Below are 14895 nucleotides of genomic sequence, written 5' to 3' on the forward strand. Positions count from 1 at the left end.
TAAAAATAAATTTACCATCAGTCTCATCAGATGAACAGCAGCATGAGAGATAACTGGGAGTAGGATTTTGACTTTAAAAAAGGAAAATCTATCTTTCTGGCTCAAACAACCTGTATTAAATGCGGTGCAGTTTTTGCCTGTGATACCCCATAAGCTCCTTTGCAGCACTCGGTCTCCTGGACAGGAGTAGCAAGTGTTTACTCCTCACGGATACTCCATCATATAGTTTCAAAGAAACTCTGAGGAAACCCTTCAGAGTCACCGGGAACAAAAAGTCAGGTGACATTATCACATCTGCTAGTTAACTAGGGTCATCCATAATCAAACCACAGTACCTGATAACACTACAGTTTCCTGGCACTGGCAAAGTAACAAGAAGCCTTCCTATCTCATATTGTTTAGTTACAGCTCCTTTCCTGTTGCCTGGAAAGGAAACTATCTTAAAGTTATTTACTGTAATAAATAATTTTCTTACATTTCTGGCTATTAAAAAAAGAAGGTCAAGGCAGAAGACCTTTAGTTAAATACAAACATATCTATGCTATCTGAGGAACAACAAAAAATGGTAGTACGTCCAGGAACTCCTCTATATGGAGTCGGGTCTTGTGTAACAGGGAAAAACTGCATCAGTTGAACTATGCCCACCTTCCCCAGCTCAAAGAAGTTTTCAATAGTTTGCATCGTATTTCTTTTTCTAGAGCTAAATACACAGTTTATCATGATTATAATATTTCAACAGAGTAAATGTTTGTTTCAATGCTTATCCTATAAGCACAAGAAAATGTTTTCCCCTAAACTCAATAGCATGGTTATTTCCGCTTATTGAGCTTCCAAAGATCAGAAGGTTGGTAGAAGAAAGTGTAACCTATTGTGGAATAGAGACACTGGGGTCTGTTGGGTTTGCAACTAACCAATTATATGCCAACGTTATCCCAGGTTCACCAAAGAACAGTCATTCCAGCGCTGACATACTAATTTGGTTCTGTATTTTTGACAGAAATGAAGAAAGCCTATGGTTTAAAACTCTTTGAGGAACATTCCAATCCACCTTATGCGAAGGGTACACTCACTATGTCAATAGGCTACATGATACTGCAGATTTTCACTCCTTTATAGTTATCAAGTAGAAATAGGATCTAGAATACAGGGATTTTCCTCAAAAAAGGTATTTGTAGTTTAGAAGCTTTCTTTTAAAACTAAAACTGAATTTGTCTGGGTTATATGACAAGCTTTTTGTCAGCCACTCTTTAACAAATGGTCACACAACTAATAATCTGGTGAACCCTGAATACTTCAAAATCATCAGTACCCGGGTAAAAGATTAGATATTTCCACTGTCAGATAAAGATTGCGGCAAGATGAATTTTGATATGTATCATATGGTCAAGAGCTCAACCTCATCAGCATACAATATTATTTTCACTATAGATCCTCTCGCCGCCAAATAAACATGTTTGAAAAAGATTTCTCTGATCAATGCACCAGGTGCAAAGTAGACTTAGGATGCTAAAAAGATGTTATCTGGGAGTTCCTAGGATTGAGAGTTGTTTGGTATTGTGTTTATGAAAATAATATGCTGAATTCAGAACTGTGCTTCATACAGCTGGGCAAATGAGAGGAAAGAAAACAGTCTAAAAGATAATTGGGAAAACAGTATCCAAGAATAAAGAAATGAATAGAAAATAAATAAAACATTACAATATACATGTAAATGACCTCAAAGAGAATGTGAAATACAATCCCTCCTATTAGTTTTTCTGCCCCCAATGTCACCTGAATTCTTTTATCCAATCAGAAATATCCCAGATTTTCCCGAATCTTTGTGGTCAACCAAGACTAAAAAGAAAGAATTCCTCAACTAGCATGACCTTTTTGGACACCCATTCATTGTATGTTTGGGCTTGAGTCTGCCTGTATTTTTGAGCAGATGACAAGTGCCAAAGGATCACAAAGATGTCAAATTCTATTGAATTGTTGCTTTGTTTCACAATGCAAATAAACATTAAAACGCATCTCCAATTACACTTTTTAATCTCCTCACCAAGAATCATGGTCATCATTGTGAGGACCTCAGCCTCATTTGCTCCCTTCAGTTTCAGAATGAAGGGTTACATCCAAGTGTCAATTTACTTTGATCTTGCCAGCCAAAACATGGCTGTGTTTTTATGTGTAGGAGTTGGTGCCAGTAGTCATTGTTTCTGATGTAAAGGTGGCCATTTTAATCTCTTTTCTGTTCTGCTTGCTTTGGTTCATCAGTATGAGGCACCTATGGTCATGCCACATCACTTTGCCTCCTTTTTAAGTGGCTACATCTGGGTGTCTCCCTCAATTGCTCCCTTTTTCTTTCTCTCTTTTCACAGATGGTCAATGGTGGGACAAGTTGGCACATTCCTTTCTGTTCAGCCCCTGGTACCAGAGCAATCAGAACATCAAAGATGCCTCTCTAGCATCCTGCTCTGCTTTCCAAGTCCAGAACTGCCCTTCTGATCCCTGTACCTAGCTGTCTGGTCCATTGCTGTGAGTGCGCGGAGCTGCTTCTGCTCTATAGGCTGAGCTGCAAACTTTACCATGTTTCTGCGCCACACATTCACGGTGGGAGCAGATACAATGGTTTTTCTCTTCAGCAAAGCTTCAATTACCATCTAGTTTTCCCTGGGGTATCACTAATTGGCTACTCTCCATTGAGGTGGCAAGCTCTGGTAGAAAGTGTTGCAGAGTGTGTCTGCTTTCAGAATGAACAGACCACAGGGCAGAGAACGCAGCTGCTTCCATTTTGCACTTGTCCATGCTCGGAGACGCTCATTATAAATGCATATGAACTGTTTCAAAACTGAAGTTCTAGTATCCAATTCATGCCCAGGATTTTGCACTTTCTAATGAAGTGAGGATAACCGCAGAACCACTTCTTTGGACTTTTACTGCAGTTAAAACATAAAACAAATATTTTTAGGAATGAGACCCATTTTAATATTCTCCCCAGTATTTTAAAACTATAGATTGCCAAGACAGAAAATAACAATCTCTAATTTGATATCAGTCATCTATTACAGATAATTCCCTCCTTTCTCACAGCCAAGGAATTACGCGAGCAACATAGGTGGTACTTGCAAGACATTGTTGGTGAATATAAATACTTACCTCTTCTCTAAACTAGAGTAATAAAAAGAAGGGCAACAGAATATATACCATCACCAAATACTTGAACACAAACCTCGAAGTAGGTGGAAAAACAATCAGTAAAACTGTTCAACAGTGATTTTTATTTAAAATCTAGAAATATAATATAACATTATTTTTACATTACTTAGTGTGCAGTTTATGACATCTCATAAGACAGAGTGCAGGTACATTGATGATACAATAGAATGATTAGGGCAAAACATATTTCTAAAAAGTTACCTTAAACAATTAAGGCTTCATTTCCCGGTTCAATTTGCACTTTTAAAAGGAAACTACAACACTTTTTTGCAAAATAAGAGCCAGAACTCAATTTAAGTCCACCTGTTAAATAAGCACTGCATGTTCTCCATTAGGTTTGCACAGCACACTGACATTTTAAACATTTGTTCTTCTCACAAGCATTATTCGTCCATTCAAAATGAGGGCATACTTTCTGGGAAAGACATTTGTTAACATAAAATTATAATAATTAGTAATACCAAAGTTTCATACGATTCATTGTTTCGTTAGGAATCTGGTGGTTATAGCACTATTTAAACCTGAATGATTTCTATTATTTGTATACCAAGGAACTCTTAGGATCTATGAAGGTGTGTTCACTGTGATGAAGAATTCTATCAATGTAACGTCACATTAGTCAATGCAAAGACCTAGTAAGCAGCTGCTTAGGCAATAAGATGCATTACTGTTTATTTTCAGATTCTATTTCACGGAAAGAAAATGCTTTAAAGAAAATACTTTGCAGCCATTTCCTTATGTTTGACAAATGTATACACAGGTAAATTGTTTGACTTTGTGACCAAAAAACATTCACAACAACACATTTGGATACTGTGCTGTTGCAAATCTCTCTTGCCTATTTGCAGCCTCAGAACTCCACCCTAGCCTTAAATCTGTAACAAAACATAACATACATGTTCATGGTAGGATTTAATGAGATTTTTAGTTCGTCTCAAGATGTGGCACCAGAGATATTTTGAATGTGTCACATTGGCGAGATTGGAAGACTTAATAAAACAGGCATTAAATGTTGAGTGTGTTTTGTGGGAAAGTGAACTAAAGATAGCTATTGAAGTAGCAGTGACAGAAGGATTTTGAGAAAGAGCCCAACTATACTTTTCAACTTTAAGAGGCTAAGCACCCTCAATGCCCAGTAAATTACTCTGCTTTTCAATCATTGTGTGATGAGAATATGGTGAATAAGTGCAAAGCAGAGTGACACAGAAACCAGGTAGCAAAATGTGTGCACTCACAAAAATTGGTCAAGCACGGACATCTATCCATAAAGTCAAGTCAGAACTTTCCTAAGTGTATTCATTCTTGTTCTGTGCCCTCACCCTGTGAACCACTGCTAGTTTCCGGTATACTTTTGTACATGTTCTCGCTGTATAGGACCCTCCGAATGAGTCAGTACCACCACTAATTGCTACAGTACTTTAGAGGAACGTCACAACTGCAGAGCGGCGTGTAAAACAGCTTAAAGTTTTAGACGCTTTCATTTAACCAGTGCTTTTTTTCTGACTAAGCGGGCCCTTTTATTTACTTTGCATGTTTGAGTAATACTGATGTTTTGAAAGGATTTAAGAATGAATATGCTTTTCTTGTCAGCAAATTCAGGTTTAAGTCTTGGCCCCCCTTTATGTTATACAGATAATTTTCCATTACCTGTTGCAAACGTTGCTTCAAATGCTTGGTTACTGCATATACAGACCCAAGAAAATACATTACGTCTGTCAGTATTTTTTACTTTCATAACTGGCTCTGGTGTTACTATATTCTATGCTGGTTTTATATAATTTTGGGCACACTATGTGCGTGGATAAATCAGCTTGGGTTAAAGGCAATTAAACAACTACACTTTACCTTCATGTGGGACATGCAAGGTTAGCAGCAGCTCTGTAGAACTTAAATAATATAATGCTTTTCAAAGAATATTTTTGCCCTATTGATTAAATGAAAACCAGTTTAACAGCCGATTCAAAAGAGGTGGATAAGTGATCCTCATCATTTAGCCCCTAAACTCTTGTTATAAACTACAGTTGTTGCTATCACCATTAATTATGGCTAACAAGTGATTGTGCGCTGAGCCTCTTTGAATGGTTCTTCATCTGCATCCTTTTTTGTTGATTAACCTCATTTTTTGGGGGGATATCAATTCAGGGAGCGATCAATATTAGAAAAGTTGACTGGTATTGTTAAATAACATTCCAGTATTTTATGTGAGTTAGCAGTAGTATACAACTTCCATTACATAACTTTAAATAGGCTTACTGGTGCACTCATGAAATATTCTGGTGCTCTGGCAGATTTCTGCATATGGGAGAGATCAAGGCAGTGGAAGTCTGCCAGTTTACGTTTATGCACAGAAACTATACATTATGTGTTTGGAGATAGGAAGGAGCTGTATGCAAGCATTTATTCATCCAGTTAACTGTTCTCCACCTGGGCAGATATTGCTACATTTGTTTGACAAGTAACTTATTTCTCAACAAAATACAACACTATGTATTAAAGGCATGGACAGCTGTATGTATTGACCCCCAGATCTGAGGTGTAGTTTGTGTTATATAAAAAAAAAAGGAACAAAAATAAAAAATATATTTTAATAGCAAAAGCAGCACATTTAGAATACAAAACCGCAGGAAAGTCCCTAACAAAGTAGTTTGTGTAACTCCAAAATACCGCACAAAGTTCCTAGATTTCCATTTCTGATTTCAAAAGCACACCTAATCCATTGATCAGTTCATCACTGGACAATGTTTTTAGTCACGGAAAAAATAGAGGTTGGGGCACCCAAACGTATCACATACTTCAAAGCCCAGCAGTTTACTTCCTGCCAAAACCACGAGGTGCCAATGCCTACATCAATCATAATAGGTGCTATTTTGCTTAGGAGGGGCTCTATGTTCCTACCCTTAGCGGGCCTTTGCTCACGGAGGCTTGTATAGGGAAAGGGGAATGGAGAAGACTAGTTAAGAATCCAAGGTGCCAATGGTGGTGCCTCTCTCCATTCACAAAAGGACACATTCGATCAACAAGCTCTGGTGATCTACCTTGCCACTTGAGGACGGGTGTTGAAAAGATGGTGCTGATCACGGATGGGAAAATGTTCCATTTTGGTATACGACTGTGGCATGATTACATGTGTACAAAAACATGTGTGATTGGAAGTGAAACAAAAAGTGGACACAACGTGAAACGGAGCATTACATGGGGTTGATGATGGTGCTTCAGCAACAAAAGTAGTCACATTAAGTACACACGAAGAAACTTATATCACACGTATAGACTGAGCAGGCATACTGAGAGTACCGATTTGAATAACTAACGGATGCTCAGTTGTCTCATTATTGAAATCAAGGTGCAAATAGCACTCTGCAGATTTGGTCTGGAAGCCCATGAGGCACTTGGCTTTTATGTAAACGATCAAATCCACAATCCTGGCATAAAAGAACAGCCAAAGTAAATCATTGTTTAGGAACTACGTCCAATGGTGTTTTTTTTTTTTTTGGCAAGGTTGGGGAGTGGGGTAACAATTAACTGGGTATGGATATTCTAGGACCCAAATTTAAGAGGGCCTAGCGCCATTTTAACACCAAAATTAGCATCATTTTTTTTTTACGCTACTGTGGTGTTAGGAGGCCAAAAATGCAGCACCATATTTACAAAGTGGAGCAATGCATGCATGTAACCCTTTGGGCTACATTATGCCTGCGTCAAGAAGAATGTATGCAAAGAGGGTGTTCCCCCACTAGGGGGCCGTAAAAATGGTACAATGAAATTGAACAGATCTCTTTGTGTCATTTTTTTCAAGGATTTTTAACTCCTGCTCAGAGAAGGCGTTATAAGGAGGTGCCCATTGGTTTCAATGGGCCTCCGGGTGCTGTGTAGGATTAGTGTCAACATTTCTTACGCTAATCGTGCAAAGCGCCTAACTACCGTCAAAAGTTCTGACGCTAGTTCCCTAACTACCGCCATGGTGTACCATATATTACATATGGTGGCGTTCGGGGGTGATAAGGGGCGCAAGAAAAGTGGCGCTGCACTGGGTGCAGCGCCACTTTTCATAAATATGCCCCTAAATGTTGTGTCAAAGTGCTACTTATCAGTGAAATAAAGGTCTGGTTTTCTTTAACAAAATGACTCTCAAAGACATATTGTGATTCATGCTCATAATCAGTTTGTATTATGCACAACTAATTTTGACTAAACGCAACAGAGCGACTGGCCTTGCTCAAGTTCAACTATGTGACAACTGAAGTATCCAGACTGCAGGCTATTTTTTTTTTATTGCTCCAAGACAAAACATCTGAACCATCAGATGAGACCAGCAATCATGGTTCTTGTCGAGGTTTACTCTCTGTAGCAAGTCTACAATCTATCTATTACAGATTAGGCATATTTCTGACAGTGATGAGGGTGCTCATTACAATAAGGCCAGTGTGATTCAGAGCATCGCTGGAAGAGAGGGACCTTGGACTATTTTTCAGGACAGTTCTAACTTGCCCCGGCAAGTTGAGTAGGGTTGAGAAACTGAAGGGAAAAACATCCATTGCCACAATCTGTGAATGCAATGGGGAAATAACAATCAACACCTTAGCTTTTCCAACACGTTCAAATACTCTCTGTAACAGTGACTTGCAGAGTGCAGTTTCGATGTTGAGTGGGCATCAACACTCAAGAAGTTGCTTGTTTTCCTGAGATCCAGGGAGATTAACTCACTACCACCTGAGGCGCTTGAAACTGGTACCCAGTGAGAAGGCTTGTGCTCCTATTTATAGAGCAGTAATAATGTCGAGGGTGTCCACTCAACGATCCTCGTGTGACTACTCAGAGACATGTATTAAATAGAGAGCATTGGCACAGTGAAAACAACATTTTGTGAAAAAGTCACTTGCTCTTTCCTTTTAGCCTAGAAACTGTATTACTAATACACAGGAGGAAATTAAAAGGCTTCTGAAAATGCAGAGTGATAGGGGACAGCGGAAAGTGTTTTATGGTAGTGATAGGAAGGTTTAACGTTGTCCAATTAAAGTGTTTCTAGCAAATGTTTAATGTGAAACCATTGTTACAGAAGAAGTAATACATAAAAAAAACAAAATTTAGGCGTGTCAGAAAGCAAAACCAAATAACTAATACAAATTTTAGCCTGGAGAAGCACCTGGATATAGATGAATTGGAACTTCCTCCCATTCTGTGTTCATCCTGTGCAACAACGAGGCCCCAGATAAAACACAACTGTGTACAACTGCTAAACACTCCTCAACATCAATTCCACAAATCTCAGGTACACTAAGTCGAAGTGTACAACTGTAAAGCACATTGTTCTACCGCCATCTAAAATGCCTCCCAGTGGAAATATCTTCAATGGGTTCAAATATCATTTTTGAGGTAAATAGTGGCAGCAATACAATATTAAATAACCAATATTTTTTTGTTCTAGTTATGGGTTAAGAAAAGTTTGCAGTGTGCAAACTAATCTACAAAAAATTCCCAGGGCTAAAAAAAATTACAACAATGTATTAATGTATCCAGTAAACATAATAGAGCCATGCTATCTATAGTAAGCTGCAGAAGACATTTTGTAAATAAATAGTATTTGCACCAAATAACCAATTAAAAATTCAACCGTGCCCTGCACTACTATGTGACACACTGGGAAAATGATTATACTGGACTGAAAAAACTTTAATGATCTACACTCAGTTAAATTTTTTTGAACAAAGGCCAAGGTGAAGTTCCAAAACATACAGGCTCTAGGAACGAAAAAGTTCATACCAGAAGGAACTGCAGCAAGTGTGTAAAAGCACACTTCAGATAGGACTTTACAGATCCTATATTTTTTGGTCTTAAAATAAAAAAACCTTACCCAAAATAGAAAGCAGTCATGTTCTTAACTGAATAATCTTGAAAAAATAATCACACTGAATTGTTTCAAATGAAGGCCTCACAAATAGAACATAATATGCCAGAAAAAAAACATGTAAAATATGAATATTATTCTAACGCATATAGTTAAATAACAAAGATACATTCTGGAAACATAGGGCCCTTGTAAAAATGCTCTGCCTTGAGCACCTAGCAATATAGATATGTATAATTTGTTTGGTACTGAAGACACTTGGAGCTCTCTTTTTAGAATAAGTAATCAGTAGTGTTATATAGGGAACATTGAGCATGTTGAGAGAATCTACACTATAATTTCAGTTTCGCTTGCCACTCACAAATACATCTGTTAGGGATAAAAGTAAATTTAGTTCAGGAATGTGCTTTAGAGGCCGTAGTGCCATCACTCACACAGCATTCCAAGAACAATTTCTCACTGCAACATTAGATATCCCTTATCTATTACTGTCATCTACTTGTCAGTAAGTACTGGTATAGGGTTGAGTAAACCCTTTTACCTTCCTTGGAACCAATTACAAAAAATGTAAATCATCCTGTTGCCACCCTTTTCAAGCAACATGCTCATTTTTCTCCTTAGGAACCCCTTATAGGGAAAGCTAACACAGACCTATTATTCTTCAACCCAGGAATGTTAAATACTTTAATCACAAAAAAAAACCTTTTTTAATTGCAAGTGACACCCTGCAAGCCCTTCATTCATAATAAGAAAATACATAATTGCAAACTAAATGTGCACTGATATAATGTTTGTGTAATACTGGAAAAATATACAGAAACACACAACACAGACAAAAAGTCAATTAAATTAAATGTACACAACAACGGAGTATCCAGTGTTTAGCTTCAGAATATGACGCCATGATGCGACTAAAAAGGTTGGAGGAATACAATACCGATAATCATTCACATTCATGTGAGCCCTGTACAATCACTCAACCTACAGTTTTGATTAAAATGAGGAAGGAAGCCTACAGACAGGCTGAAAACGAAACCTTATGCGTTCAGTCGCTGCAGCCTCATGCTCGTTATTGTGCTAACGGAGAAGAGATGAAACCTTAATTCTACATAAAGCTATATTAGAATTTGTTTGTTGGGATTAGAGGTACATGGTTTGAGTTAGAGACGTGAGGTACATTTTAGCTTGTTTGCAAAGCTACTACTATTTCATGCAGGCTTTGATGATTCTATGCGTCTGGCCCTGATGCTACGAAACACGTGCCATTTGGAAGACTACGTTAGTAAAGTCTTGACTACAGTACAGCTTCATCATTATCCATGCTTATTTCAAGCAGGCAGTGCTGTTTTCGGCCAAGTGTCACTAAAACCAACCTAAGCAATATGCCAGTGTGTGCACATCTTCTGAACATGCATAAGATAAGATATCAAGAAAGTAAGTTAATTGTGAGAATCTGCAATCAAGGATATTACCCTGTAATGTGAAACAAATCAGGTGTGGGTGTCAGTGTTGTATTCATGTCAAGGTGTAATGCAGGACTCTACATCTAAGGGAATGACTTACTCTTCACATGAGCTACAGATATCAAATCAGGCCGGCACAAAGAAAATGAAGACTGAGTCCGTTAGATTCAGATCAATGGTTTGTCAAACTTTATGAATTGTAAAATAGTCTCTCTCAAAAGATATGAGACTCTCGAGGGTAGGAGTTACTTCCAGGATAATTTGTGCCACTTTGCAAGTAAGGTAAGAATTCAGACCTGTCTGCAATCTTACAGTCATTCAGTACACTGTTTCAAGGCGACACTCAGGGCACGAGTCAGATAATGAGCATGCACTAAATAATCATTGCCTGGTTTAAACAGAACCTGTTTACAGTAGTTACAATAATGGCTTTTTATACTGCCATTGTTCCAGTTCTTTATATAAAGGTAGTACCCAGAAACATCAATGGATGTATTAGAGTGTTGCAGTGACCCTACAGGTAGTACTTATAAGACCTATACAGTTCTGGGTACATGGGAGAGATGGTTACAGGTCTAGTTAAGTCAGAGAACTGTAAAGTAAAAGCAACTCATTCGGGCATGCTAGGTTCGGAACAGGGCAGTCCTTCTTGCCCACCTACTGAGATAACATCATTTTGTTCAGGTTTCAAATATAAAAGTAGTCTTTGCATGGTCTTTTCTGAATCAACTATACATGCTCAAACCTATTAAAAAAAAAGAATCACATCACTGGGTGACAAACAGGCAGGGTAGACGGCATAAATTGAGCATTTCATTAATTCTAGTCCAATTTGACATTTTACACTTAATTTTGATTAGCTTGAGTTCAAATAAGCTGAACAAAATGTGAATGCAATACAGATACTAATGTAAAGTTTAGCGGACCTTATGGTTTAAGAATGCTGGAAGACATGTCTCCCTAACTCAAACAGTGCAACTTTGAGGGTCTACATTCACCACTGCAAACATCAACTAAACACCCACTGCAACCTCTTCTGTCCAGATTACCAGTACTGTCAACTTGCATTCCGCATAAATGATCACAAGGAAAACATGTTTACTTCAGGAGGGAAAACAAATACAATACAAAAAAATGAACTAAGCTACACAAAAATCAAATGTGTCTGTTAAATAAATCAGAAGATTGGTGAAGAAAGGTGGTTCAACTATCACAGGAAACTTAACCAGACCAGCATACAAAATAACCAGATTCAAAGTATTAGATCTATACATGCATTGATCATTAGCTGAACCCAGGGCGTGAAGCAATGTGTGCAAACGAGGGAATGGGATGTATACGGTGGCATGAGGACAACAAAAGTGGCAATTGCCTGAAATATTTACATTATAAACAATTTTTGGATTCAGGGTTTATTGCTAAAACCAAGTGCTATAATAAAAATGAGCTGTTATAAAATGGAAATAATATAAAATGGAATGTTTAGAATCGAGGCTACACCCCCGCTCGTTGAACCAAAACACAACGTTTAAAAAACAAAGCGCACTCTAGAATAAAGTGACGTCCTTTCAGCGCTTGGGAAAGGATTGACTAAAAGGCTTTGGAAGCGAAGACCTACAATCTAGTGTTTGCATGTTCAGAAGTTAGTCATTATTTAAATTCTACAGTGTATAAAAAGACATCGATCTATGTCCATAAGAATGTTCAGTACGTGTACAAAGATTAGGAAATAGAGTATAGGATACAACTGCTTAGTCGGAGAAATTGAGCCTTTCTGGTAGTTTGTTTTGGCTGTGATGAGAGCTGCAGTACAAAGGGGAAGCTCCCCTCCTCTTGCTCTCTTCTTTGCGACATTTTGGATCCCGGCCACCGTGTCGAGGTGAAACGGAGCACATTCATATATCTGCAGGTGGGTCGGAGACCAACAAATGAGAAACCATGACTTAAAGGATTACTGCTCGTAGTAAGAATCTTGGCTTCCTCAAAACACTGGGCAATGTTTCTTACAAATCAGACCGAGTGCTTAAGAGCTGTTCACCAGAGCTAGTGCGATGCCAGCAAACATTCACCGTGATCAAGACTAGAGATGCATCCTTAAAGTCTGACGGTTGTGCCTCTTCGAACACTGAAAGCTGCAGGTTGTAAATTCGGGCTCGTGCTGCTGAGTACTTAGGTCTCCAGGTTTACAACTGCAGTCTCCATTCACCAAACTGCCATGAAAAGCCCAGCTGTTGTCGGTCAGTTTTCTGCTCTACGGCGTCCTCTTCACCGTAACCAGCTGGATGGCACCCACTGGGGCTCCGTGTCCAGTTTGTTAATTAAACGGAGAAGCTCTTGATAGGCTTTCTCCAAGTCTGTGTTCACGATTGCCGTGTCAAAGAAGTGGCCATTGTTCTGCTCCATCTCCCGAGCCTTCTCAATGATTTCTCTCAGTTCTTCTGGCTGCAGCAGGGTGAGGGAAAAACCAATTGTCAATTTTGAAATTAACAAACAGCTAAGAATTAAACTTGATCTTCACATTAAAGATAACTTTTTCAAGATACTATAGCTCCTATGCAGGCAGTTGTATTGAAGGTCTTGACAAGGGTTTACTCACCAACAACTTACACTGGACCATAATGGGCACCTCTTAATGGAAAATAGGAGGAATGCTTTCTAGATTTTCACATTTAGAGCGATGGATTGAGCAGAATTATCTGGACTGCCGCATGTACAGCTCTAGACTTATTTTCCTTCAAAGATCGAATATTTAACGGTATGATGTTCATTTTATCTATAACATCTAGCCAAAACACCTTATGCACGTTTCCCTGCTGTTGTAAAATAAGTGACAGGTTTCTTCGTGTGTCCACTGTGATTACTAAAACTTTAGAGACAATCAATTTGTAGTGGGCACAATGACGATCTAAAGCAATGTTTGCTCCTTTGTTTTTCCCTTAGATAAAGTGAGGAGTAGGCAGATGCTGCCATTAAAGCAACAGAAACACAACTTTTGCCTCAACTGCTGGATATATGGTGCGCCTGCACCCACACCCCTATATAGACATCAGCGTTTTCCCTAACAAACCATAAAATAAAGTGACTAAGAATGGATGTCCTCCTTTATGGACAACCAGGAATTTTATTTGTATTCTTTCTGTACCCATAAAACGCGATTCATATATATTTTGAAAAGTGTGGACTAGGGAGAATTGTTTGTAGATGAGAGAAAAGCATAAACCATGGTAGGGTATTAGGTTGAGTATGGCTTTTCTGCCCTCTGGAATTTCTTGTGCTTTTAGCTGGAATTCAATGATCTAAAAAAGGAGGCCTGAAAGTCAGACCCTCTGGGGTTGAATGTGACTGTAAAATTAAGAATTCAGTTTTGCTATCATTCAATTTATTATAATACAGCCAATTGTCTTAAGCTGTTACACTGTAGAGCTTTTCCAGCACATGCTTCAACATACCTTTTTCCCCTTCAGTATCATCTGCATATCGTTTGCGTACATAAAACATGTAAAGCCTAAAGATTTAATTACACATTCCAATGGGACAACATACAAATTATATAGAGGCTAAGACTGAGCCCTATGACACACCATCTTGTAGAGGCCTTATAGAGACCTAGGCGAGAAAAAAAATATTAGCTGATATCCAGAGTAAAACAAACACTCGTTCCTGAAAGCAGGATCATCAAGACTATGGATAAGAACTTTGTGATCAATGGTATCAAAGGCCACAAAAGGATTTGCCCGAATTAGTGCCATAAAAATTCCCCTCATCCGAAAGTTGTCAAAATGTATCTCCATTTGTAGTGATGACCTGTTAAACTCTGTTACTAGGGGGAACATGCCTATGTAGGCTGGAATAGCTTATTGGCCTCTACACAAGCAGATCTATGCTCATATTCTGTAGCCACCTGCATCACAAAAATATTGAGAATTTAGATAATATTCCTCACTCAGAAGGAGGAACCTGAACACTGTGCACAAGAAAGTTAGTTAAAGGATGGGAACTACAACTGCATGTATGGGACTGGCTGTGGTCATGTTTACTACACTCCCAAGCCTGCTATACTCACCCTTTAATCAGCTGTTATTAATGCCTATGCTGAGGTTGTGCATAAAAGCAGAGAGGATATGATGGGTGACTATTGCAGAGAAGAGTGAAGTTACAAGAATAACAGTACCTAAACAACTACAGACAGTACTAATACGTTTTTCTATCTACATAGTTCTTTAGCACTGCTATGTTCTGGAGAATCCAAAAGTTTCCATTGACACAAGGCAACTCTTCCGTAAAAATATTTTATATGCACATATTACATATATAGTTTTTCTTGACCCATACAAAGGTACATCTCTAAACTCAAACTGGCTTATTTTCATCCATCTAACTGTAACCTGC

At 38.4% G+C, this 14895-nt stretch overlaps 1 protein-coding gene across 1 annotated transcript in view; it reads right to left on the reverse strand.

Annotated features, from left to right (window-relative positions):
- Positions 1-8619: 8619 nt before the first annotated feature.
- PALS1 (protein associated with LIN7 1, MAGUK p55 family member) overlaps positions 8620-14895 on the reverse strand; it is a 342210-nt gene continuing 335934 nt past the window's right edge. The window contains exon 14 of the mRNA XM_069208880.1: positions 8620-12948. Coding sequence (XP_069064981.1) covers positions 12772-12948 — 177 coding nt within the window. The 3' untranslated portion in view covers positions 8620-12771. The remainder of the gene's footprint in view (positions 12949-14895) is intronic.

The sequence above is a fragment of the Pleurodeles waltl genome, chromosome 9 (genome assembly GCF_031143425.1).
Source record: "Pleurodeles waltl isolate 20211129_DDA chromosome 9, aPleWal1.hap1.20221129, whole genome shotgun sequence".
NCBI lineage: Eukaryota > Metazoa > Chordata > Amphibia > Caudata > Salamandridae > Pleurodeles > Pleurodeles waltl.